The sequence below is a fragment of the Anas platyrhynchos genome, chromosome 3, assembly GCF_047663525.1.
Source record: "Anas platyrhynchos isolate ZD024472 breed Pekin duck chromosome 3, IASCAAS_PekinDuck_T2T, whole genome shotgun sequence".
Taxonomy (NCBI): domain Eukaryota; kingdom Metazoa; phylum Chordata; class Aves; order Anseriformes; family Anatidae; genus Anas; species Anas platyrhynchos.
In genome coordinates, this window is record NC_092589.1 from 90,197,982 (window position 1) to 90,225,158 (window position 27,177).

Genomic DNA, 27,177 nt, shown 5'->3' on the forward strand with positions numbered 1-27,177 from the left:
GTTGCTCCTAGCTAGCATTACATAGAATACTGTCCCTTTGCCATTCCAAATTTAATGTTGAGAACAGTCTAATAGCTCTTAAGTTATCTTCTGTCTTTATTTTTTGTATGTCTGCATCAAATAAAAGCTTAATTTCTTGCAGCATGCATACTTTACTCTTAAACATATGCAGTGGCAGCTCAGCAGAGATGAATCCAGAAGCAGTTGATACTGTGTTCAGTCATTCATTATATTATCACTGCAGAACTAGTCACCAGAAATTGCAAAATTCTCAAGACTGGCAATAAAAAGGACTTTTTTTTTTTTTCCTTCACATGCACTGATTCTGCAGGAGGTAAGCTACCTGCTAAAGTACTTAACGGACTTGTCCACCCTTGTGACTGGGATCATGTGTTGAACTACTTGGGGAATCTCTATCATGACTAAAAAGTACATACCACTGTGCCGGGATCTCCTTTTGGACCCTACAAAGGAAATAAGAAGCAGATATACATTTAGAGAATTACATATTAACATGGGATTTTTCTGTATAAATGTATTATATACATTGTTAATGCAGTGCAGCTAGAATCAGTACTAAGTCCAGCCCACTCAGCTGGTTAATTGTGTCTTAAAAGAGTAGAACTTGCTAATGACATTTACAAGAATCTAAGTAAGTGCAGAGAATCTTGAGCTCCACAGAACCAAAACAAGAATGTCCAGCTGCAAGCTGGTATATCTGCACTGTGCAGAGTAGTGCCTGGAAAGACACCAGCTCTGTACTACTGCCACATTAACTATTTTGCCAGTTGTTCTGCCCTGTAGCTACATGCACTGCATTGGTGACAGAACTGAGATCAGAATTCATGAGTTTCTCACTTCCAGCATGAAATTTGTTATGAGACCATCACTACCTATAAAGAGTATATTGCATATTTTAAGATATTAAGATACTGTCAGTAGAGTTCAATAACAAAGTACGCACCACTGCAGAATTTACTTAGTATTTAGCATAACTTTAGGGTGAAATATTTAAATTGAAATAAACTACTCTCCCAAAACAGGCTAAAATGCTTAAAATCACATACTTCATACTTTACTACACACCAATCATATGCTAGTTGAGTTATCTTTTCTCTTTCACATATAAAATCCAATTCCATGGCATTTGTCAAAACTGCATTCAATTAACCCTATGTTACTGTCTGAATTATTAGAAATTACATTTCTGTTAAATACTTACCGGAGGTCCTGGTGGACCTGGATAACTTGCGACACTCACACCTCCCTGCAACAGCAAATTTAAAAGTTGAGGTGGACCAAAATTAGGTGTTGATTGAAAAAAACATGCATTATTAAGAAATACCTGGAGTTTATATAAGCTGCTCATTCCATTTCTTTCATTGTAAGGCATACCCTTTAAAACACACACACACAAAAAAAAACAATTAAGTGTCACAACTATGAACTATAAAGGCATGCCCTGTTCAAGTCCTGTATCTCAGCAAAGCTGTGGTATCATTTTTGCTCTAAATTATTTTTTCAAAGATTCCAAGCATTTCAGTAAGAACATAAGATGCACACCTATGTAAACATTTTTTTATTTTTTTTTTTACTTACAACTGTAAATTCTCAGTTTACATTACGTTTTGATATTCTTACATAAAATCTATGAGTGACTGGTCAACTGATACAAGCAAAAGCAGAATTGCATATTTTCTTTTCATGCCTGTTTGAAAATCAATGTTAAACTAAAAATGAGAAAGCAACTAGCCTTAAGCTTCAAGTGATTTGAGAACATGAAGGCTTGATCTGTAACTCTAAATTAATACTCAAGCTTGACTGATAAGACAGCAAAGTGCTCAGAAGTAAACTGATTCATACATAAAAGTCAGTGGCTGAACTGCCAAAATATGTTTGGCCTGATGATTTCCAATGCACAAAAAGTTCAAACTACACAAATTTGTTCAACTTATGAATGGATGAAATTCCTGTTCTGCAGATATTCAGATTATTGAATGTTAGCCATTCTTCCTGTATGAATGTTTACAAAACATGTATGTAAAAATGACTATACTGAAAACAAACAGCTTCAGGCAGCCTTCTCAACTCCTCCTCCCTCCTCCCCACACACAACATGCTTCCAGCACTAATGAACTTGTCTGAGTCTCTAAAATCTTTAAAGATTTCAAGATTTTCATGATTTCAAGATGAAAACTATCATTATGCATAAAAATAATGCAAACAAATATAGTATGTTTTATTTTATTTTTGCTTTTATGCTTATTTTATGTATAAAACCTGATGGGCACAGAAAACTACTGCTGCAATACAAAGTCACAGATCTAGCTAGTTATTCTGTCATTACTATGTACACCTTGTATCCTGGCAATGTCCTTCTCATTGCTATCCTTATACCAAATTTCTGAGATTCTGAGTATGTCCTTACTTAAAACCAGCTGCTGCTCTAGAGAATTTCCTGAGATGTGGATTGAATTTTGAGAACCGTTAAGCAAGGACTGAAAAACATACAGTCCTCTAAGTGAGATTGATTTGGCTCTAAGGTTAAATTTGGGGCAGAAGAAAATTAATTTTTGCAGAGCAGGCTAGAAAAAGGCTGCAGGTGAAGTAGGCAGGGATCATTAGGACAGGGCTAGATTTTAGAACAAAAGCTCTCCCCTGATTACGGTTAGGGATGGCATTTCCAAGGCTGTTGTTAGCGTTAGGAATTTTAAGGTGCTGCAGTTATTACTTCTCCAGAACTAATATTGTGCTAGGTACTATTCAGGTTAATTTAAAGTACAATGAGCTCCATGGACTTCCCTAGGTTACGTGACTAGAGTTCCCTGATCTCAGGTAACTAAAGTGTCTAAACTAACCTTTTTGTCCAAGGTTATTAAAGTAACTCATTTGCCCAAATTTCTAAGATGGCTTTAGTGGCCTGGACTTACTCAGTGATGAATCACAAGGAAAAAGAAAAAAAAAGGAATACAGAACTATTTTGCAAGAAGACTTCACTGCCTTCCTGCATTACAAGTATGTATTACAGAGACAGTCAATTATTGATGTATGACATTGCATTTTACTCATAGGTATATCATTCCTGGCATACCATTCAAAATGCAAACAAAATGTCTTACCGGTGGTCCAGGTGGTCCAGGCTTCCCAGGAGAACCTTCACTACCCTAGCACAGTGAGAGGTATAAAACTCATTTAATATAACTGTTGTTCCAATCTATTCCATACCCAAACTACGATGACCATAATGACAATAAACAAGAAATACAGTCAATAGGAATACATGTAGGTAGTATCAAGAATGAACTATCCTGAACATCTCCTGCTAAAGCTTTAGGCAAGTTATTAAACATTACTTTATACCAGCTTGTATTTTGTTAGTTACTTGATGCTTTATGTGTAGCAACTTCCTTATGACAAAACAGTGGTAGTAGGGTTGTCAAATGCTTCATATTTACCAGCAGGCAGAGGAAGGAAAAAACACTTGTTAATAAAAAAAATCAAATCAATTGGCAGATAGAAGTTAATATTCATTTTATGGTTTGTAAATTATTTTGCTAAAATCAATCCTCAGTCTGTTCATTCACAGGTAAATCAAGATGACCTAGTTTCAGAAGTTCAGTTTATTCAAGAACATAGTGGGTAAGAAAAAATCTTTATTAAGAGTTATAATGAATATCTTCTTGGTTTTTACTGTAAAATAGTTATCTGTGGGTTCTTGTAGCTGTAGTCTGTACTGCTGACATGCGCTAAATTGCTCATATTAAAAAAAAAAAAAAAGTTTCTTAGTTTTACCCCAGTGGGCGCTTTGGCTTTGAGCATTATAGATGTGCAAAGGTTTAAATGTCAAATTTCCCAAGCAAGATCTTTTCAAAATCTCATCATTAAGATTCAGTTAAAAATTCTCTATAATTTGGAACAGGTCTGCCAGAATTTTACTCACTTCATTGAATTTTAATAAACATACTTCACTGAGAAACCTAGGCTGCATATTTAAAATTATTAAGGTGGGAAAAGTCAAGCTGAGTGTTCAACAATACTAATCAACCAACCAGAAATATATCAATATTTAATTACTATTATATTAGGATAATTTCCAAAAAGTCCTGCTAAGTGTTAGAAATGTTAAGCTCCAGATCGGAGGATTTAGAGTATTTCACAAAACGAGAAAAACGCTCTTTTTTAGAAAGCTTATTAAATGATCACTTTTTAGATGTGGTCCCCAGACAAAAGAAGGAGGAGGAAAGTACTCTGGCTGTTGTTCAGCTCATTACTCTTCAGTGATCTGACTTCTGCCCTTTTTGACCACACTATTTAAGAAGAACTGGCTTTCTCATTCTCACATGTGATAGTAAGAGGCCAGCTTCCCCTGATCTTTCTGATGCATAATGTAAAGAGCAGCTACAATTAGGCCTTAATCAAGGATAGAGATGTACACGCCTTCAGCAGCTGTCCTAACCCTGCATTCTCAGACTCTTTTTTCAGTACTTTGGAATTGTAAACAAGGAACTAACAAAAACTTGTTTTTAACAATGGGTTACTTAAAAAGGAAATTAGTTTGGTAAATTATTTCTATTATGGTCAGGAAGGAGATGGTTCTCAACTCATTTTTATACTGAAACCACTTCACAGTTTTACAAAGTAATGTTTCTTTTTCTTAGTCATACCAGAGTCAAGGTTTTGTAGAGTATTAGCAGGATCACAGACTGGTGTGGCAGCACTGTGCCTGGAAAAGTCCAAGCCAAAGCTGAAAAAAAATCTCCAAAAAAGCATATTCATGTAAAAAAAAAATAAAAAAAATCTCCAAAAGTATTTTGCAAACTCAGTTTGTCTGCTGTATTTGACTGATCTGAGGTGCCCAAGAAATGAATTTGACATCTTCGTTTTAATGGAAACTATCAAGAACCTCATAAAAAATTGATTAAAAAAACAGTGCTATAACAGCCTAAATTAATTATAAAGGAAGTTTATATACTTTTGCAGAATACATATACTGAATAACTTTCCATATTCACAAACCACTTTTAGGGTATGCAATTACTTTTGACTAAAATACTGGAAAAAGAATGAGAAGCAGAGCAAGTAGTAGCAAGTCATACACTATTTCACAAAGGTATTTTTACTTTCTTAATTTTATATAATATGTCATACTCAGAGAACATTCTTTGCATCTTACATGTACCACAGGGCTATGCTTCAAAATACAAGCCCATCTTCATGGCATTGTTTGGGGAAAGCACTTAAGACACAAATAAAAATTTATTTGAAAATATATGTCAAGTTCACATTTGCATTCTATGTTAAAAACAACAAGAAAAGAAAAAACAAAACAACAACAGAAGCCAAAGCATAAGAAAGTAAAGGGATTACACAGCCTGTGCAGATCTCTACTAAAACTAAAAAGAAGGTATACCTTTTCGCCTTTTGACCCAGCAGGACCAGGATGCCCAGGTCTTCCTGTGGCTCCCTGCACAACAAACATAGTATTGGTTAATACCAGTTAAGAAACAACTAAACACTGTAATTTGCATTGCAGCCTAGCTTTTAAAATTTGCACCTTTTGAAGGTCATTTAAACCTAATTACTCTTCTCCTTCAGGTTTAAATGTTTCTTTTCTGTCTGATACAACAGCTGTGTCCTACTGATAAGCCCTATGAAGGGTAAAACTTGTGTTTGCGGTTGTATTTTCACCTTGTGCAGACTAAATGCACTGACCTTAACCAGAATCTCTTGATACTGCTAAGAATCATGCTTCACTGCTAAAATGGCAATTTACATATTTCACATTAAGCTTCCTAAATGTGTTATTTCTTAAAGAAGGGAAGCATTAGTATTGTCAACAACCTGTGAACAAAGAATGACCACACTAATATTTCCTCATAGAAAATAAAATTTTTAAAAAGCCCAAGTTTTCACAGTAACACCATTTTTTTTTCCAGTGACTTTAAGTATTGTTAGTTTTTTCCCATACTTTGTAATTACTTGGTTTCAGCATTTAATGTTTTCATAACACCTGGTTAGCAATATTTTTAGATTTTTATTACTAACATTATTACAGTAACTGGAATATAAATAAATAATTAACTCCAAGTTTGCCCATCGTACATATTTTAACCTCAAAGAGTCTCTAGTAAGGCCAAAACACCAAAAGCATTTAAGTTACATCAACTCTGAGGCCAGACAATGACAGTATTTTCAGAAAAATCAACTCACAACATAGCTTATTCTTTTAGAGCCACTGTGGGTAAGATTTTATTATTACTCTCTTAAAAGCCACAAAGAGGCACAAGAAACTAATTTTAATTATTTATTTATTTAATTATAATTAATTTTATTTAATTTTTAATAATTTGCTAGATAATTACAGCAACCTTTGCAGAGAAAGGTTAGACCATAGAAGACAGCACATACTTACAGACGGTCCACTGGGTCCTGGTACACCAGGCAGTCCAGGAACACCTTGAAGGCCCTGAAAATTAAAAAGCCTGTTGTTTCTCCCATGTACACTTACAGCCTCAAAAACTACTTACATTTATCACATCCATCAGTATTACAACAATACCGAAGCACACTTTCATATTTTAGGAATAAAAATGATATACCTGTACTTGAGAGATTATCACTGAACAAGGTTAGAGGCAACTTACTGCTTGACTCAAACACAAAACTCATCCTTCAGCATTTTCCATTGTTAGCTTATATCCTCCAGATCTCCTGGTCTTAATTGTGCAAACAAGAACAGTCTGTATGGCTTTTCCTTACAGATTAATTTTCTATTACTAAAAAAATGTACTCGGACTTCTCAATGGTACCTCATGGTATTGACAGGGTGGAGGGGTAGACTGACGAGACTCTCATGAAGTTCATCAAGAAGTGCCAAGTATTGCACCTGGGGAGCAACAACCTCAGGTACCAGGACATGTTGGGGGCCATCCAGCTGGAAGACAGTTCCGCAAGAAAGGACCAGGGAGTCCTGGTGGACACCAAGTTGACCACAAGGCAGCAATGTGCACTTGCAGCCAAGAAAGGTAATGGTATACTTGGCTTCATTACGCAAGGTAATGCCAGCAGGTCAAGAGAGGTGATCCTTCCCCTCTACTCAGTGTCACTGAAACTGCACCTGGAGTGCTGTGTCCACTGCTGCACCCACCAGGTACAGGAGAGACCTGGAGATATTGGAAAGGGTCCAATGTAGGGCCACCAAGATGATCTAGGGACTGGAGCACCTCTCCTATGAGGAGAGGCTGGGAGAGCTGGGACTGTTCAGCCTGGAGAAGAAGAGGCTGAGGGGATATCTTATCTATGTCTATAAATACCTTAAGTAAGGCTACAAAGAGGATGGAGACAGGCTTTTTTCACTGGTGCACAGTGCCAGGACAAGAGACAATGGGAAGAAACTGGAACACAGGAGTTTCCCTCTGAACACTAAGAAACACTTTATTGTGTGGTTAACGGAGCACTGGCACAGATTGCCCAGAGAGATCATGGAGTCCTTGGGAGATTATGAAGATCTCCCTACTTGGAGATCTTCAAAAGCCATCTCGACATGGTTCTGGGCAGCCTGCCAGGTGTCCCTGCTTGAGCAGTGGGGTTGGACAATATGACCTCCAGAGGTCTCTTCCCTCCTCAGAAATTCTGTGATTCTGGGATCTAAATGCAATGATGCTTTTTTGTTGTTGTTGCTTTGAGAACAAAACATGGTATTTTTCATAGTATTTATTGACCTGCTTTCCTATTTTTATTTTATTCAACCGACTGAAAACTGATAGATTCTGCTATCCATTTACTAAATATACAGGCATGTAACTTATTACAGCAAATACAGGTAGGTTTTGAGATAAGTCTGCACATCGCTGAACTCTTTCCTCTGCCCCACCAGACTTAGTCAAATGAAATTTTGGGCATGTAACAACCATATATCTAATCTACATATAAAATATATATATAGTTTTATATATACATAATTATAAAACAAATACCAATAAATAATAATATATATAATGAATATATACTATATAATATAAACTATATATTATAATATATAGCATATAAATAATATACATTATATATAATATGTGTAATGAATCGAGTGCCAGAGCCTACTGCTGCCGTCGGCGGGAGCCAGAGACGCTGCCTGCGTGAGATGTGAGCAAGTGGATGACCTGATCCGCATGGTGGCGGAGCTCAAGGAGGAGGTGGAGAGGCTGAGGGCCATCAGGGAATGTGAGCGGGAGATAGACTTCTGGAGCAACTCCCTGCAGGGCCTCAAGGAGAGGTACCGGGGTGAGACACCCCAAACGGGGGTGGACCCCCTGCCCTGTCGCCGTCGGGCAGAGGGAGGGGATCTGGGAGTTGAGGAGGAATGGAAACTGGTCCCTGCGCGACATGGCAGGCGATGCCCTCCCCTTCCAGCCCCACCTTCCCAGGTGCCCTTACAAAACAGGTTTCAGGCCCTGGAGAATGAGAGATCAACAGCGACTGAGGAAGAGGTAGAAAGTGTTCCCAGGAGGATGCCTAGGGCGAGGAGGTTGACTCCACGCATCACGACTGCCTCCACCAAGACAGAAAGAAGGGTGATTGTCATGGGAGACTCTATCCTTAGGGGGACGGAGGGCCCTATTTGTCGGCCTGACCCTACCCGTAGGGAAGTCTGCTGCCTCCCTGGGGCCAGGGTCAGGGACGTTGCCAGGAAGCTCCCCAACCTGGTACGCCCCTCAGACTATTATCCTCTTGTGATAGTCCAGGCAGGTAGTGATGACATTGATGACAGAAGCCTGAAGGCTATCAAAAGAGACTTTAGGGGGCTGGCACGGTTAGTGGACGGAGCAGGAGTGCAGGTAGTTTTTTCGTCCATCCCTACGTTGACAGGGAGGGGTACGGAGAGGACAAGGAAAGCCCACCTGTTAAACACGTGGCTCCGGGGCTGGTGCCTACGCAGAAATCTTGGGTTTTTCGACCATGGGGCAGTTTACTCAGCACCTGGTCTGATGGCCGTAGACGGGTCCCTATCCTCTAGGGGAAAAAGGATCCTGGGCCAGGAGCTGGCGGGGCTCATTGATAGGGCTTTAAACTAGGTAAGAAGGGGGATGGGGCTGAAACAAGGACTGTTAGGGCTGTGCCAGGGGGAGCAATGGCAAGGCCGGAGGATAAGGTAAAGGCCCAGCTGAAGTGCATCTACACCAATGCACGCAGCATGGGTAACAAACAGGAGGAGCTGGAAGCCATCGTGCAGCGGGCAGGCTACGACTTGGTTGCCATCACGGAGACGTGGTGGGACCAGTCTCATGACTGGAGTGCTGCGATGCCTGGCTATAGGCTCTTCAGAAGGGACAGGCAGCACAGAAGGGGTGGCGGTGTGGCTCTCTATATCAGAGAGTCTTTCGATGTTGTAGAACTCGAGGCTAGGAATGACAAGATCGAGTCCCTTTGGGTTAGGATCGGCAGGGACAACAAGGCTAGTGTCCTGGTCGGGGTCTGCTATAGACCGCCGAACCAGGATGAGGAGACGGATGAGGAGTTCTACAGGCAGCTGACAGAAGTTGCGAATTCGTCGGCGCTTGTACTCGTGGGGGACTTCAACTTCCCTGACATATCCTGGAAGCACAACACAGCCCAGAGGAAGCAGTCTAGGAGGTTTCTGGAGAGCGTGGAAGATAGCTTCCTGACGCAGCTGATTAGTGAACCTACCAGGGGTGGTGCCCCGCTAGACCTTCTCTTCACAAACAGAGAAGGACTGGTGGAGGATGTGATTGTCGGGAACAGTCTTGGGCAGAGTGACCACGAAATGGTGGAGTTCACTATTCTTGGCGGGGCCAGGAAGGGAACCAGTAAAACCACTGTATTGGACTTTCGGAGGGCTGACTTTGGGCTGCTCAGGACACTGGTTGGTGGAGTCCCATGGGAGGCGGTTCTGAAGGGCAGAGGGGTCCAGAAAGGCTGGGCGCTCTTTAAGAGGCAAATCCTAATGGCGCAGGAGCGGTCTGTCCCCATGTGCCCAAAGATGAGCCAGCGGGGAAGAAGACCAGCCTGGCTCAACAGAGAATTGTGGCTTGAGCTTAGGAGGAAAAAGAGGGTTTATAATCTTTGGAAAATTGGGCAGGCCACTAAGGAGGACTATAAGGATGTAGCGAGGCTGTGCAGGGACAAGATTAGGAAGGCCAAAGCTCATCTGGAGCTCAATCTGGCTACTGCTGTTAAAGATAACAAAAAACGCTTTTATAAATACATCAACACAAAAAGGAGGACTAGGGAGAATCTCCATCCTTTACTGGATGCGGGGGGAAACTTAGTTACAAGAGATGAGGAAAAGGCGGAGGTGCTTAATGCCTTCTTTGCCTCAGTCTTTAGCGGCAAAACCGGTTGCTCTCTGGATACCCAGTACCCAGAACTGGTGGAAGGGGACGGGGAGCAGGATGTGGCCCTCACCATCCACGAAGAACTGGTCGGTGACCTGCTACGGCACTTGGATGTCAATAAATCGATGGGGCCGGATGGAATCCACCCAAGGGTACTGAGAGAACTGGCAGAGGAGCTGGCCAAGCCCCTATCCATCATTTATCAGCAGTCCTGGCTATCGGGGGAGGTCCCAGCTGACTGGCGACTAGCAAATGTGACGCCCATCTACAAGAAGGGCCGGAGGGCAGACCCGGGGAACTACAGGCCGGTCAGTTTGACCTCAGTACCAGGGAAGCTCATGGAGCAGATCCTCTTGGGAGTCATCATGCGGCACTTGCAGGGCAAGCAGGCGATCAGGCCCAGCCAGCATGGGTTTATGGAAGGCAGGTCCTGCTTGACGAACCTGATCTCCTTCTACGACAAAGTGACGCGCTGGGTGGATGAGGGAAAGGCTGTGGATGTGGTCTACCTTGACTTCAGCAAGGCTTTTGACACCGTCTCCCACAGCATTCTCCTCAAGAAACTGGCTGCTCTTGGCTTGGACTGGCGCACGCTTCGTTGGGTGAGAAACTGGCTGGATAGCCGGGCCCAAAGAGTTGTGGTGAATGGAGCCAAGTCCAGTTGGAGGCCAGTCACTAGTGGCGTCCCCCAGGGCTCGGTGCTGGGGCCGGTCCTCTTTAACATCTTCATCAATGATCTGGATGACGGCATTGAGTGCACCCTCAGTAAGTTTGCAGATGACACCAAGCTAGGTGCGTGTGTCGATCTGCTGGAGGGTAGGAAGGCTCTGCAGGAGGATCTGGATAGGCTGCACCGATGGGCTGAGGTCAACTGTATGAAGTTCAACAAGGCCAAGTGCCGGGTCCTGCACCTGGGGCGCAATAACCCCAAGCAGAGCTACAGGCTGGGAGAGGAATGGTTGGAGAGCTGCCAGGCAGAGAAGGACCTGGGAGTGATGGTAGACAGTCGGCTGAATATGAGCCAGCAGTGTGCTCAGGTGGCCAAGAAGGCCAACAGCATCCTGGCTTGTATCAGAAACACTGTGACCAGCAGGGCTAGGGAGGTGATCGTCCCCCTGTACTCGGCTCTGGTGAGGCCGCACCTCGAGTACTGTGTTCAGTTTTGGGCCCCTCGCTACAAGAAGGACATCGAGGTGCTTGAGCGGGTCCAAAGAAGGGCGACGAAGCTGGTGAGGGGCCTGGAGAGCAAGTCCTATGAGGAGCGGCTGAAGGAGCTGGGCTTGTTCAGCCTAGAGAAGAGGAGGCTCAGGGGTGACCTTATTGCTCTGTATAAGTACATTAAAGGAGGCTGTAGAGAGGTGGGGGTTGGCCTGTTCTCCCACATGCCTGGTGACAGGACGAGGGGGAATGGGCTAAAGTTATGCCAGGGGAGTTTTAGGTTAGATGTTAGGAAGAATTTCTTTACAGAAAGGGTTGTGAGGCATTGGAACAGGCTGCCCAGGGAGGTGGTGGAGTCACCATCCCTGGAAGTCTTCAAAAGACGTTTAGATGTAGAGCTTAGGGATATGGTTTAGTGGGGACTGTTAGTGTTAGGTTAGAGGTTGGACTCGATGATCTTGAGGTCTCTTCCAACCTAGAAATTCTGTGATTCTGTGAATAATAAATAAATATAAAAATAATATGAAACATATTATAATGTATAAAAACAGTATATATTTAAGCTAAATGCTCTTGATTCCCTCTGTAGTCAATGAGGGCCCCACCCAACAGTGATTCATTTTATCTGAATTGGGTGCCTATCCTCTGAAAACAGGAATCACCTCAGAAAAGGCATGTTTCTCCTGTTAAATACAGTGTTACAGAAGGTATTGTGGAGTGGGTAGTACAGAAAACCAAAGAGGTCAGGAGCCCTGAAAGAAGGGCTCTGAGCGAGGGTTTGAAGGAAAAGCTTCAGATAGAAATAAATCAAGAAAGATTTGGAGGTGGAGAGAGAAATTGATTTCCTTTTCTTTGAGGACATTGATGCACTTCTGTAGATTTTCAGCAATCCAAAGGATAATGTGTTCTCTGCTCATTTTGAATTATTTTACTCTTATAGCACAGTCACCCAGAAAATTACTATGAAACCAAAGGAACATTTTCTGTAATTCCTATTGCTAATATTAGAAAAACCTTTCCCTGAAAAAAAAGGAATGCTTTAAAAAGGAAATTAATTCTAAATAAAGTAATTGTTGATCTTTTATCATGGGCTACAATAAAATTTCAGCTGCTATAAATAATGAAATCAGTTGAAGAAAATGAAACTTGAGGAACTGCCCTTTCTTTCTAGTCCAGAGAGAAAAGACAAACAAACCTGTACTGAAGTGCTAAGCATGGCACCGTTTTTACTACACAATATTAGATTATCACCATATGAACTGCTGACAGGATTTCATTCAAATCTTTTATCATGATGTTTCATTTGATGAAACAGTTTTGGTTTATTAATATTATGTTAGAGAGCTAAGCTTCACAGAAAAATTAAAGGGCTATCCGAAAGCATACTGACATTCATGAGTGTATCTCTATTTCTTTTGAAGAACTTCAGGCTGGGATCTGAATCTCTTCTCATTTTGATACTCACCAAATCATAAAAATCAAAGTAAATGCACTATTTTGTACTTTGTAACTTTGTAGTAATGTTACTTTGAAACTTTAAATCTTTGTAATATCTTCTATATATTTTTCTGAAAATAAATTCACTTGCACCCTCATAACATACTAATCAAAAGACATTGTTAAACACTGAACATATCAGAGCTAAGGTACCTAACCATCTATCAAACAGTGAAAAAGCAGAGCACAGTACCCTACTGAATCAACAAAAATAAAAATTAGAATTAACTTATTCTGGAGTTCTTTTAAAAAAATGGTTACACTTATAATCTTACCTTAATTGCCTCTAATCTCTCTTTTGATTCTCCATAGTTAAATAGTGTCAGAATTATTTTAACTTTTTTTTGTTAATGCCTCAGACTGCTAGGGCTGAATTGTAGAGATATGCTATAGGTCATGCAAATGAAGGATGGATTACTTTCTCATTACAGCTCATGTGTTTTAAAATACTATTTACTAACAAATAAGTATCAAATACTTAACTGGTATCAGTTAAGTATTTTGGGATTTCAGAGTGGTCATCAAATATTTCTTAGAAGACAACTTATTTTACCTCCTTCAGTTGGCTACAGGCACTGAGAAAATTATTTATTTACTCAGATTCATCTGCTTAAAAGGTTTTGATTTGGTTATTTATTTATTTATTTATTTTCCCCAGAGATTACTCTTGAGCTGTTAACTGCAAATAGTTCAATCTAAAATGAAAGCAATAGCAGCTACTTTGGATTCAGCACCATAAGTCATGTGCCTTTTTTCTTCCCGTAATGACATAAAAATAATTCTAAAAATCCAGTATGTGACGCAAAATACTGTACCTATTTTAAATTCAGTCTCCAAATATTTTCTGATTTCCACTTAATAGTAATTGCTGTTATTACTGTTCCCATCACAGTATTTGCCTAATGGAATATTTTTGAAAGTGCATGCTAAAGAGGAACTAACACAATGAAAGCAAATACTTTATAAAACATGAAATATTTTCTGAAAATATTTAGCATTTACCTTTTTATTGCTCTATTCTTAAAAACTAGCATTTAAATAAATTTGAGACTTTAAAATACACAAATGAGAAAAAAACTCACACAAATAAATAAAAAATGAAATAGATTTTCCTTAATTCAATAATAATGTTTAATCTTGTTGAAAGTTTGCAGACAAGGGCTATTTATTGTGATACACGACTATCTCCGCAGTTTTAAAGAATGTAGTATTATTCTATACACATCATTCTTAGTCTAGATCTTTATTAAGGTTCAGGTCAGAAAGTAATTCTTACAGAAAAGAATTAATTTTACCTCATCGCCCTTCTCTCCAGCAAGCCCAGGAAATCCACGTTCACCTTTGCTTCCCTATGAAAACATAACATTCAAACAAATAGTTTCTATTAGATAACAATGAATTTCATGCTATGGAGGGCATTTTATGACCCACATTTAATATATACTAGCATGAAGCCCTTACAGCAATAGTGCCTAAAATAAATAAATAAATAAATAATAAATAAATAAAAAGAGCTCTACTCTAAAAAAAATAAATAACAAAATACTATCTATAAGTTTTAAAATGTGCCTCCCATTGAGATGAAAGGAAAAGACTGTTTTTATCTAATAGGTGAAGTAGCCTAAAAGACTGATGGAGATAGTCTCATCTTATGAATACCAAAGAGCTTGTCCATATGGAGAAAGTATACTAGGTATCCTTTCAAGTAATTACTTTCAAGTAATTTCAGGTAATTAGGTTCTACTATTGTAAATTTATACACAAGACCGTATGGCATTTGATCTGATTACAGTAAAGCATAACTTTGATTGACCTCAGCGAAACTTCAAGTCCCAGTGGAACTACTGAGTTAGTCCCACAGGGAACAATTTGCAAAGGCACAGAAGATCTAGTTGTTACATGCTAGAGGGATATAGGGGAAGTTTCTTTCTTCGCTGCAGGATTCCTGCATGAATGAATGACTTAAAATAAGCCTATAGATGGCAATGCACAACTGGATAATTAAATGTGATCTAGGCTTAACTGACACAAGACACAGAAGAGCTATACTGGCTTGGGACTCAATTCCCAAGCTGTTTAGCTTACTTTCCAGAGAGGAATGGCGCACTAACATAGGAAGAGGACTGAACTGTGAAAATAGTTAGAGCTTTTAAGCTTCTCAGATGCTACAGGAATAGGGCTCAGACAGAGAAGTCTTTTATTTTTAACAAGCAACAAAGCAACGTAAAGTACTGTCTTCAAAAACTTACCTTTGGCCCCTCTCTACCAGGGATGCCTGGAGGACCTCTTGTGCCAGGATCACCCTAAGGAACAGACACCAAGTGAAATGACAAATAAGCATTTTTATGGCAGGGCAGAAGATTTGATCTATGCAACCACACATGTTGGTTTACCCTCCTGCCTTTATCACCATCCCTACTAGACAAGTCTGCCGTTCATTCTCATGCTCACTGATTCAGGTACACTAATTTAGTCATTTTTGCAAAAAAGATTACGTTAGTAATAGAAGCTTAGTTTTAATAGTTAAATTAATACTAAATTTTCTAACAAAATTTGGAAGAAATAAGGAAAAAAAGAAGGCATGGTATATATTATTAAAATACATTTTAAAATAAAGTAAGACAGATATAGTCTTGGTAAAATGATATCTGAATGTAGAATTTGAGTTAAATTATTTCCAGAGCTCCTTGGTGAGACCACAGAGTTGCAGCAAAAGGAAATCAAGTTTATAGGAGGTAACATATAATTAATTGATTGTTACTGGTAATTGTTATCTTTCCAACCTCAATCCATTTTATGAAATAGTGACACTATTTCTTTCAAAAAGAGATAGTACAACATTGTCAGAAATTGAAAATGAGGTGTTCTACTATTATTTTTATAACTGAAAGAGGATAAATACAGACAGGATATAAGTAACTTTTTGATAATGAGGGTAGTGAGGCACTGGAACAGGCTGCCCAGAGTCGTGGCTGCCTCATCACTGGAACTGTTCAAAATCGGGTTGGACAGGGCTTTGAGCAACCCAATCTAGTGAAATATTTCCCAGCCCACAGCAAGGAGGTTGGAACTAGATGATCTTTAAGTGTCAACTTAAGCTGACACTTAAAAATCAAGTTTCACTTGAAAGATCACTTAAAGATCAAGACACTTAAAGATCAGATTTCCCATGTAAACCATACTATGATTCTATGATTCATTCTATAACATCTGAAAACGTTTACCTTCAGTATAGCACCCATGTCTCCCACTAGTGGCAGTGCAATCTGAAATTTTAAAAGGCAACTGCAGTTAATATTTTATTCAGCACTACTGATTCTAATAGTACCCATATTTTCAAAAGTTTATATGGCTGCATAGATAGCTGATTACATACACGTTGGCTGAAATATATTTTCTATGAAAACTCCAAATAAAAAGCTGGGATTCAACATATTTTTTAAATGTTAAATATCACTCTTGACCCAATCTAGCAATGTAATTCTCTGTTACAGCTTGAACAAAATTGACATGACAACAGTGTAACTCCAGAACATAGTAAATTCCATTTTCAAATAGTAATACATATAGTGTTGTTCTTGTAGCATACCAGAAACACATCATCCTTATTGGAAATTCTCACAGCCTATTCTCACCTGATTATTTTTGATGTTTTCCTTCTGTTTTCTCCTGGGCTTTGACTCTACTGTGAACTGCAGTCTGAATTGTGGAAATGCCAAAGCTAACTTCAATAAATTATCTCAGACACTGGAAATAATCCAGCTTCAGAAACATGTGCAACACATGTAGTATTTTGTCCTGCATTTAAACATTAAGAATTAATGCAAAACTCTGTTTTGCCACAGCCAAATTGCTACCAATACTAAAGCCAACCCATTTAAAGTTCAATTAATAGGCTAACACTATGCTGCAATATATCTGCATCCTCAGATTTCCAAGTGTTGTCATTAAACTTACATTTAAAGACTCCCCATAAAATCTGATCGAGCTGATTATCATCAGTTTCACTCACAAATAGACTTCAATTCCCAATGCTTATTTCCTTTTGCACTTGCTGAAGTAAAAATAGCCCTGGGCATACAATAAAATTAGACACATGCGAACCTTGGTACTGTTTTTGTTCAGTGTGTTTCAATAATTTCCACCTTCTACAAGAAAAATACAATGTAAGCACTTTTGTAGCATATCAGAACTGCTGGTTGGTAGTTGGTTGATAGCAATGGGTGTCAAACACCAGTTCAAGAGAAGCACTGTAAATAGACTCACTTCTAAGTGTAATCATGAATAGACCATTAACAGTGTCACCTTCAAAAGCATGCTGAGAAATTTTCTAATTCCCGTATTTTAGCTGCTGTACAATTTTAAGACATAGAGCTGTACAATTTTAAGACAGGGTCCTACCATCCAGCTGCCAGGGCACACCACGTATGAGAGTAAGGCTACTGCGTTTGTGCCATGCAGTTCATCTGCTCTGCACGTGAAGCTAATCCAGTCTAACTGCACACACACTGAAGTCACAGCTACTTACACTGAATTCTGGATAAGTGTATGACATATACCGGGCTTTTAAAACTGTTAAGATGGCCTTTATTTTCCAGCCTCCTGCTTGCTACATCTTCCTTTAAATATGTTCTCTCCAAAGAGAAGAGTATTTCAAGAGAGCAAAAGGCAGTAACTCCCCTGATAGTAAGTTTTAGCATTCAGATCTGTCTGTTTAGAGGTGGCATCAGATTTTTTATTTACATTTAGTTTGCAGTGCACTGGGCCTTCCAGAATCTACTCTATTTATGGATTTTATTTTTCTTATTAAGGACTTTATTATCATCTGTCTCAAATTTCATCTTACTGACTTCAAACTGTCTCTGAATTTTAGATTTTGATTCTATCTTCAAAGAGCTAGCAATCTTTCCCAGACCAGTTATGGAGTTTGTATCTACTTGTCCAAATAAAATTAAAACACTGAAATGAACTGGGCATGGGAGAGACCTCTCTTTCTGAGTTTGACAATATCTGATAGACACTGATACCATATTTTTTTGATAAGCCTTAGCTATATGGCAGTTACTTCAAGAGAATTTTTTGCTTGGTTATAAAAACATCATGAGGATAGTCTCAAAGTTTGAAGCCAGCCAAGATACATAGCAGCACTGTTTCCCTGTCTTTCCCAAGAAAGTTAACCTTCCAGAAATGGGAAAATGATTTATTCCATGCCAGGTTCTTATCAAAATAATGCTTGCATTCTTGTATTCATATCATTCTTATCATTAGTATTTAGAATTAATTAGGAAAATAATTCATATCTTTATAGCAATAAAGCTTTTTTTCAATTGACCTATTATACTCTAGTTCCCCTCCTATTCACCTTTTATGATATATGCTTTCTGGTCTCTTCATTCCTCAAAAGCCTCATTTTTATTAAATTATTAGATAGTAGACTTGATTCATCTTTTGAATAATTGCATTTAAAGTGCATTTTTCTTGGTTTTATGTCCATTGCTAACCAAATATCATTTATATATCAATCTTCCTGACTCTATGACTTAAGTTCTATCTTCATGCTCAATGCTAGTGAGAGATCTGCTTTTATTCAATGATCTTAGTCCTTTGTGGAGCTATTGATATTGTCAAATCTCTCCTAATGCACTGTAACATTTGCTGCTGTAGTCATGACTTAAATGAGGCAAATGGTCCAGCCACATAGACAGAACTCTATCATGCAACCAGAAAAGGTTTGCTGCATTGACTGATGATAACATGGGAGCAACCTAATGGAATCACCATCCTAATCCCTGATGATCAATGACAAATACATGCTAGCTAGTTCCCCGTCTCTTTCCAACAAAGCTGACTATTCTTTCTCATATGAAATCTTTGTGTGACTTTGGGGTTAGTTTATTCCTTGATTTGCTCCTTGCTGTCAGTCCCCAGGTATACTTATGGACTGCTGTGCACCTGTACCACCACATGTTTAACTGCAAGCACTGTTAATTTTATTGCCTATTACATTCCTGCAGCAGCTATGGAGCATTTCTAAGCTCTTTACAGACTGTCAGTAGTCTGCAGACCACTTTGGAAATCCCTGCCTTACATGTACATTTGTGTTGCTGGACACCTGGAAATTTAAATCACTCAAAAGACATGAAGCAAGTCTCTGTATCTGAGGAATATGTATGATGGTCAGGTATTTGTAGAATTGTTTGCTTAAGCAACAAACAGACTGAGGCCACTGCCCCCGCTCAGTGAAAAGGCCAAGTTCATGTCTTGGCAAGAAACAGATTTTGCCAAAGGACATAATACAGCTCAAATGTGAGGTTTTATTTTCCTTTGTTTTGATTTATCTCAAATAAACACTGTATCTATTAAAAAAAACAAAAAAACAAAAAAACACTCTTTGATTAAATACCAAGTCATATTAGACCAAGAGGATCACAAGTGAGTTTAACGATCTTAGTTTTTATTATTTTTAAGCTCTATTTTTAATTTGTTTCTTCCAAACACCTACAGATTTTTATTTTGCTGATGGAATACATTCAAACAATGGCTCAGGGAATCAATAAAGCTTCGTTTGGCATCATAAAAGCCTCTGTAAGCATTTGTTTCTAAACAAAAGTTTGCTTTTGAAACCTTTTGAAAACCTCTGAAGTAGCTGTAGGGGTTCAAGACAGGAGCAGGAATAATGACTGAAGTTTTGCCATTATGCCCACTTTGTAAACATGCACATGGGACTCTCCTGACTCCCATGTAAAATACTCAGTGATATCTCAGGGTACAATTTGGCCTGAGGCATGTGTAGGCTTCATGGATCTTGTAGTGTTGGACTTCACAAAATCAGTAAAGCCATAACATTGTTAAATAGAAATCACTGCTTTAATACTCAAGAGGAGATGCTAACTTCTAAAGTGTATTGAAGGATCAGGACTCATTTAGTGGCTTTTCTCCCCCTAAACCAGCCACTTAACTTTTCATTATTGTTAAAAGGAATGTATCACAAGAGACTAACTATTCTCAGAGTTTCATCAAAAATTAATATCTTCCTTCTGTGGCATAGCAAAATAAGCTTCAGAATACACTTTTTTTTTTTTTTTTTTTTTTCCTCCATTCTTTTAACAAGGTCTGCACCTGAAAATTTGTATTATACAGAACTTCTTATGATACTGAGGAACACTCAGTGGTACAGTAACCTGCCAAGTTATAGCCTGGCAGAAATGCTAGTACACAAACATTCAGGTAACACTTGAGAACAGGGTGTTATCCTGCGAATGTCAATATAAGTTTAATTTATACTGCAATACTAAAATCAAGTTAAAGAATATTTGATTGAATAATCAAATTAATTTAATCTTTTGGACTTCTAGGCTTGATCTTAGCTCCTTTAAAATTTTCTCACCAAAGCAACTGTACAAGCTTTCTACGTATACATACAGGATCGCCTGGAGGGCCCGGTAGTCCTGGCTTTCCATCTCTTCCTGGGGTGCCCTAGAAACAAATTAAAAATCTGGTAGCCTTAAACACTGACAAGGGACATGTTACTTTTTTTCTGTATATATACAATTACTTACATTAATACCTGGGGTACCTGGAGTTCCTGGTAATCCTGGAGGTCCCCTGGGGCCCTAAGAGCAGCAAAAGTCATTTAGGATTTAAGAATATTTATCTTTTACTGCAAACCTATTAAAACTAAATTAACTTATATATATAAATAGAAAGACTGTATCCTACCTGAACACCTGCTGATCCAGTTGGCCCTATAGGACCCTGTAAGAAAATCTCAAATAATCAGTAGACACACTTTTTGGGATAAAGGAGATAAGCTTGATCAAAAAATACTGAATATGGGATACAACTTCAATTCATATTTCAATAAAGACTTAAGGCTTGTCGTTAAATCCAGATCTAATTTTGCCCAAATCAGAGAATTCAAGATTTTGCTGAGGTGCATATTTAAGGTCAAGTAATGGCAAATAAGAATGATCTGTGGTGAAATACGTTATTTAGGTAGGAGATTCACAAGAAACCAGAGACAGTATGTTGAATAAAAACAAATTAGAATATTTAAATATAAATTAGACAAGTTTTTAATTAAGATTTGAAAAGATGTACTTGAATGAATCATTTGTAAGGCTTATTACCTTAAATTAAAATTTGAATGTGAATCTCCAGTCCCCTTTCTCAAACATTTTCTCTCTGTATCTGAGTTCTGTCAATAAAGTGAAATGTATTGCTCAAGTATATTGGCCTGGACTGAAGAGAGATTACCCCATTCACCACAGCAGAGCATGAGTGCTAACATCTACCATCCCTACCACCATTTTATTTATTTATTTTTTTACTGAATAATCTGCAGACACTACAGGTGTTATTGTGTAAAGGCAGTAGAAATACAGAAAACTAGGAAACAAACTAAATAACTGAATCAGTTACTACTATATAAGATTTATTTAGCATGAATGTTAACTACAGGTTAACTGGGTTAACTACAACAACTTGTTTCATGTTTGAATTTAAACTTCATAGAGATGCATGAGGAAAGTTATCAAAAAACAGAACTTCACTATTTCCTGACACAGTACCTGGACACTGTAAGCTTCTCATTTATTAGCAGTAGACCTACATGTAATTAGCAGTCACCGTAAATGCAAAATCTTGGAACTGATGCAAAGCCTTCTACATCACTTCTTTGCCTTTTTCAGGACCATTAAAATGCCATCATCTACAGCATAGAAGATCTCTCTTCTCTTGTACCAGTGCTCAGGCTGGATTTTGCTGACAACTGCAAACAGTTGTTGCTTAGAAGCAGATGCAATTAGTTGGAAGATGTGTCAATACTATTACTGGCTTGTCAGCAAAGTAGCCATTGATTCATTTCTCCAGGCTTCTGCTGTTAAGTGAACACTACTAGATGTTTTTGGGAATGGATAAAGGGAAAAGTTGCTGAGTCAGAATGGAGTTTATGGCACAGCTTTTTACTATTATTCATTTACTTGTTGCAGTTTCTCAATAATGCACAGCAAGAAGCCCAAATTCTGAGTACTGGGATACTTACTGGTGATCCCTGAATGCCTATTCCAGGAGGCCCCATCTCCCCAGGGGCTCCTTGTACACCAGGTAGTCCTCTTTCTCCCTAGAAGGGCACAAGGCTTTCAGTTACAACAGGTCTGAAAACATAAACTAGCCTATTATCCTATATTTTCAGAAACAGAAATAATATATTTTTTGTACCTTTGGTCCCCGTGGACCTGGGTTTCCAGGACTACCAATAGGACCCTAAAATAATAATAAAAAAAAGAACAACCAAGAAAAACAAATTGTTTTGAAATCAAAAAGACTAGCTGAATTTTATTGCCAAAACTAGTCAGCCTTTATAAGTAAACCATGACAGATTTACATACACCTTTGCTGTCAGTATCACTGTCACTAGAACCATGTGTGGGCCTTGCACTAAAAATATGGATTTCTAGACTGTATTTAAATGTACTTACAATAACTCTGTAATATGTATTTCAAGTTTGAAATTTTATCTGAAAAATTACTTGACCTTACTACTTTTATTGTGCAATGCAGATACTTTAACAATTATCCCTACAAGAAAAAAAGCCATAAAAATCTTTTCAGATTGCAGACTTACTGGTGTTCCAGGCAGACTTAGTCCAGGAGGCCCCACCTCACCTTTTGGACCTGGATGTCCAGGCGGTCCCATAATCCCACCAGAGTCCCCCTACAAGATAAATGAATCAAACTGAAATTATCAAGATCATCATAGAATGTACTAATACTGAGAGAATGAATAGAGAAGAAAAACAAAATGAAACAAACAAACAAAACAAAACAAAACACACCCAAAGCTTTATAGAGCTCCGCCTTTCATAACTGCTAATTTTAAGCAAGGGAGCCTATGTGGGTATCAAAATCATGACCATGGTTTTATCAAATTTATCACAATTAATTCAACAGAGATTCAGCTCCCTGCATCTGTAAGTACCTCAGCTTTTAAGAGATAGGAAAATCCTGTGCATTGTTCTCCTAATGTATTATTCACAGGTACCAACAAACTCCTGAAAGTGCTGTATATGTATGTATGGAAAATATATTTAAAGGCTTCAATTTTCTAACAAAAATTTTTTTTCAAAAAGTTACAGAAAACGAGGCACAGACCATAGAACCCCTAATAGTAACTAGCATTCTCTCAGTTTTCCATGCTGCAGTGCATCTATATTTCCTTGTCTGCAGCCCCACAAAATGCAAGTTGTCACTAAGCCCTGACAATTACTCCATTGTAGGAGCTTCAGACTCTCTCTCTGCCCCCCTCCTCTCCCTCCAGTTACCTCCCGCTAGTGCTAAAACCTTGGTCTTCACTGTATTCCTGTTCACACTTAAAATTTCTCATTTCAATGCAGGCAGCATCCCTTGCTCCACATCTCTACAATTTCTCCTGCTTACATAGGTAAATCTGTGCCTTTTATTACACTGTCCTCTTGACTTTTGCATGCTTCTGCATAATTCTCTGTGATTCTTGCTGATTCCACTATTGCCTGTTTTACAAGATAGTACTTTTTTGTCATTATTCCACCATTATTTTCTTCTGCTTTTTCGTCATCTCGCTTTTCTTCAAACTATTAATGGATTTTATTAATTTCCTTTGTGTTTCAAGATGTATAAATATCATAACACTTTACACGGCTCACAGCATGCCTGTATAGTGTCTTTTCTCCCCTTTACTACATAAAATGTATACATATGCAACTCTTGCTGATGTAGCTGAATTCCAACCAAAAGGCTGTCTACCCAGCACAATACAATGCCATAAAGAGATCCCAGACTTGGCTCAGATATGAGACAGTATAGCTGCCTTAGTGCTCTGCCAAGGTTAATAAGTCTGGCTGTGAAGCAGGATTTTACACATTAGTCTGGTTAGGGCACTATTCTGAAAATGCTATTATGTTGTCAGGACCTGAGCTGGTATTTCTGCATGACACATTTTTATTTCAAGAGCCCAACCCAACCTCTGTTGAAATAATTCTTAAGTTATGAATCTAAAGAGCAATTGGGTTGCCAAAATGGCCTGCAATATCTCCAAGGAGAAGATGGAAGTTCCCCCTTGTACATTTCTAAATTAATTCATAAAGCTGCTGGAGAAATGCACTACAGGTGGACTGAACATTTCTTTAGAAGACAGTCTAATATGCTCTAATATATCAAATTTAATTAGAAATTGTTAGAATATACCTTTTCTCCTTTAACTCCTGGATTTCCTGGTAACCCATGTTCTCCTGGTAAGCCCTGGAATTAGTAAAATAAAATATAATAATAAATATAATCATGTGTGTATATGTATATATACATATATATATATATGGATGTTTTTATAGCCACTCCCTTAAAATTTATCTAAAAATTACAGATGAAAATGTACTTCGACTGGATTATTTACTATGCATTAGTTAACCCATAATGTTAAAGAGTTGATAATGCTTCTTTACTCAAATTTATGAATCATTTTACTTTAAATTAATATTAAATAATCAAGAATATCATGGATTATTTTCATATTCCATCTTTTATTTCTAGATCTTCTGATTTTTCACATTTTGATTTTAACTTCATTATCTTCCCTTGCCATTTTTATCAAAGGATTGCTATTAATACAGAGAAATGAAATAAAAATAAAATAAATAAAAAATATTCAAATATTTGGAATGTTCAATTGATTATTGACTCTTTTACTATGCTGGAACAAATACAGAATTTTCTTCTCATAACTTTTCCATCTTATTCAGCTTGATACTACTGTATCAAGCAGTTTAACAAGAACTGCAGTTATTTCCATAATAAATAACAAAAACTGCTGAAACAAAATGGTCATATCATTTTCAGGTTGGAAATTGGGAGACATTTCTTCTCAGAAAGAGCAGTAAGGCATTGGAACTAGTTGCCCATGGAGGTGGTGGAATCACTGTCCCTGGGGGTTGGACATGGTGCTTAGGGACATGGTTTAGTGGGTGACAGTGGTTGTAGGGAGATGGTTGGACCAGATGATCTTGGAGGTCTTTTCCAAACTTAATGATTCTATCATTCTTTATCTAAGCATAATGTTTAAACACAAATGGAAAGTAACCTTTATGAGAAAAAGACAAAAAATCATATTCTTTTTATTTTTCTTAGAAGCGTAAAACATAGCTTTATGAGCATCTATATGTGATGACATTTGCATACCAGCAGTGAGGGTTTTCAATAGCTGTGTTTGCTCTTCATTGCATTCTGTCATTATACAGACAGCTACTTGTTTCAAGCAGTCTTCCAAATTAAAAGCATAAGAAAAAAAATATACCTGAAAAATAGTCTTCTTATATCAAATCATCACAAGAATATATGGAAGTTTAAATTTACTGATTATGGAGTGGGCATTGTGTCTGCACACATACACACCCTCCTCCTGGAGGATCTCCCTTTCCTCTCAGGAACCCTCCTTTGACACCACTTCTTTCTGTTTCTCTCACCTCTTTGTTGTTGCTGTTCAAATAGTCTATTGTGCACAATAGGTGATCAGTTTCCAAACTGGTGGGCTTGTCTTATGTCTCTGTTAACCGGAGAACCCATTTGTGCCACTTTTGTTTAGTACAGGTTCTATCAGAATTGTAAAGCAGCTCCCAAAGTTCTACTGAGAGCAACCTTATGCTTGAGAGCTCAGCTGATCAGTTTTTGACACTCTTACACGCACAAATACACACACACATCTTATCTGCCACCTGTTCGCTATTTAAGCTATTTTTCACCTACAGCAGCCATACAATGGCTTTCAGTACTTTATGACTAGCAGCAAGTCACTGTACAATTAAATTGGAATACCAAATGACAATCATAAGAATAATCTCTTGTTCCACTTTCTGCACAAGTGTTTTAGTCATTTATTCTATTGAAAAGTAACTCAAAAATAGGGTTTTCTATTAATTTATTTCCAACTAATACATCTACTCTGATTGATGATTTAATGCTGTCCATAGTTTTAATGGAATTAGGCAGGGGATGAGTCTGGCTCTGAATAAGAGTTTTGCTCATAAATCTGACCTAAATGCTAAGACAATTAATATAATTGTTTATTCTGTTTCTTTTATGTGAAGTAGAACAATTCAGAATAGTACAAAACCAGACAGAAATAATAAGGAAGACAATGTGTTTAAAATTTGGGGGTACTCTTACTTTCCCTACTTTGCTCCACACACGCTGTTCTTTGCAGTTCATGGTATAACATAATTCACACTTTGCCAGAGATTTTCAGTTTTCACCTAATCTCATAATTATCTCCACAAAAATCACTCTTACCTTACCTGTGAATCAGAATTCAAATTAGTACTATCATCCTTACATTCTTGTGCAGGTGGTAACACAAGGACAAAAACAACATCAGCAAATCACTATCCTGAGGCACAGTCCATTACTACTCTTTGACAGCTGATTTCTATAGTACCACTCAAAAAAGGAGTACCTATGGAAACCTCTGAGGCACTGTTTCACTGGCTAAATGCTCACATGTCACACTTACAATGCTTGGTGAAATTACACAATACATACGACTTCTCCTGGCAGTCCCCTGGGCCCAACAGGTCCTGGAGGTCCTTGCAGTCCCTGTGAGATAATATAACACACGTTCAAGGTAACAAGTCACCTATTGTAATTCAGTGTAAAGAGTTAGAATCTACAAAGAAATAAAAACATCCATCATTTAAAATTATCTCCTATGTGGACTAAGAAGTACAGATTTTTCTCAGTCATTCTCCCTTAATTTAGTCCAATATTTTTTTGAGACTAATATGTACAAAATATGAAGTATGTATACAAAATAAATACAAATGCACTAACTAAAGGAAAAGCAAAAACAAATGAGGTAAAACAAGGATATGTCCCCCCTCAAGGGGCAAATCAAAGTTATTTTTGAACTATGTGGTATGTGCTCTTTCTCTTTTCAGAATAGATCTCATCTGAAAGACTCTGCAGAGTACTGAAAGACTACTGAACACATTAAAAAAAAAAAGGGAATTGCAATGTAGAGAAAAGAGGATGACTTGACGCAAAATATAATGATCCTTTGGATCCCTATGAGCCTTTTCTGGAAGGTATACAGTGTGATAGTGACCTAGATTTCACAGAATCACAGAATCGTCTAGGTTGGAAGAGA

The 27,177-nt window shown here is 38.1% G+C and overlaps 1 protein-coding gene across 12 annotated transcripts in view; it reads right to left on the bottom strand.

The window, feature by feature from the left end:
* Positions 1-27,177, bottom strand: part of COL19A1 (collagen type XIX alpha 1 chain) — a 202,617-nt gene that overhangs the window by 25,478 nt on the left and 149,962 nt on the right. For all 12 annotated transcript variants that reach the window (XM_072036305.1, XM_027455038.3, XM_027455037.3 and 9 more), the window contains 17 exons: positions 26,574-26,627; positions 24,231-24,284; positions 22,633-22,722; positions 22,227-22,271; positions 22,051-22,128; positions 20,727-20,762; positions 20,567-20,620; positions 20,430-20,483; positions 16,232-16,273; positions 15,257-15,310; positions 14,303-14,356; positions 6,413-6,466; positions 5,411-5,464; positions 3,120-3,164; positions 1,346-1,396; positions 1,223-1,267; positions 438-464 (listed from right to left, as the gene is read on the bottom strand). In XM_072036305.1, the coding sequence (XP_071892406.1) occupies positions 438-464; positions 1,223-1,267; positions 1,346-1,396; positions 3,120-3,164; positions 5,411-5,464; positions 6,413-6,466; positions 14,303-14,356; positions 15,257-15,310; positions 16,232-16,273; positions 20,430-20,483; positions 20,567-20,620; positions 20,727-20,762; positions 22,051-22,128; positions 22,227-22,271; positions 22,633-22,722; positions 24,231-24,284; positions 26,574-26,627 (891 nt within the window). The remainder of the gene's footprint in view (positions 1-437; positions 465-1,222; positions 1,268-1,345; positions 1,397-3,119; positions 3,165-5,410; positions 5,465-6,412; positions 6,467-14,302; positions 14,357-15,256; positions 15,311-16,231; positions 16,274-20,429; positions 20,484-20,566; positions 20,621-20,726; positions 20,763-22,050; positions 22,129-22,226; positions 22,272-22,632; positions 22,723-24,230; positions 24,285-26,573; positions 26,628-27,177) is intronic.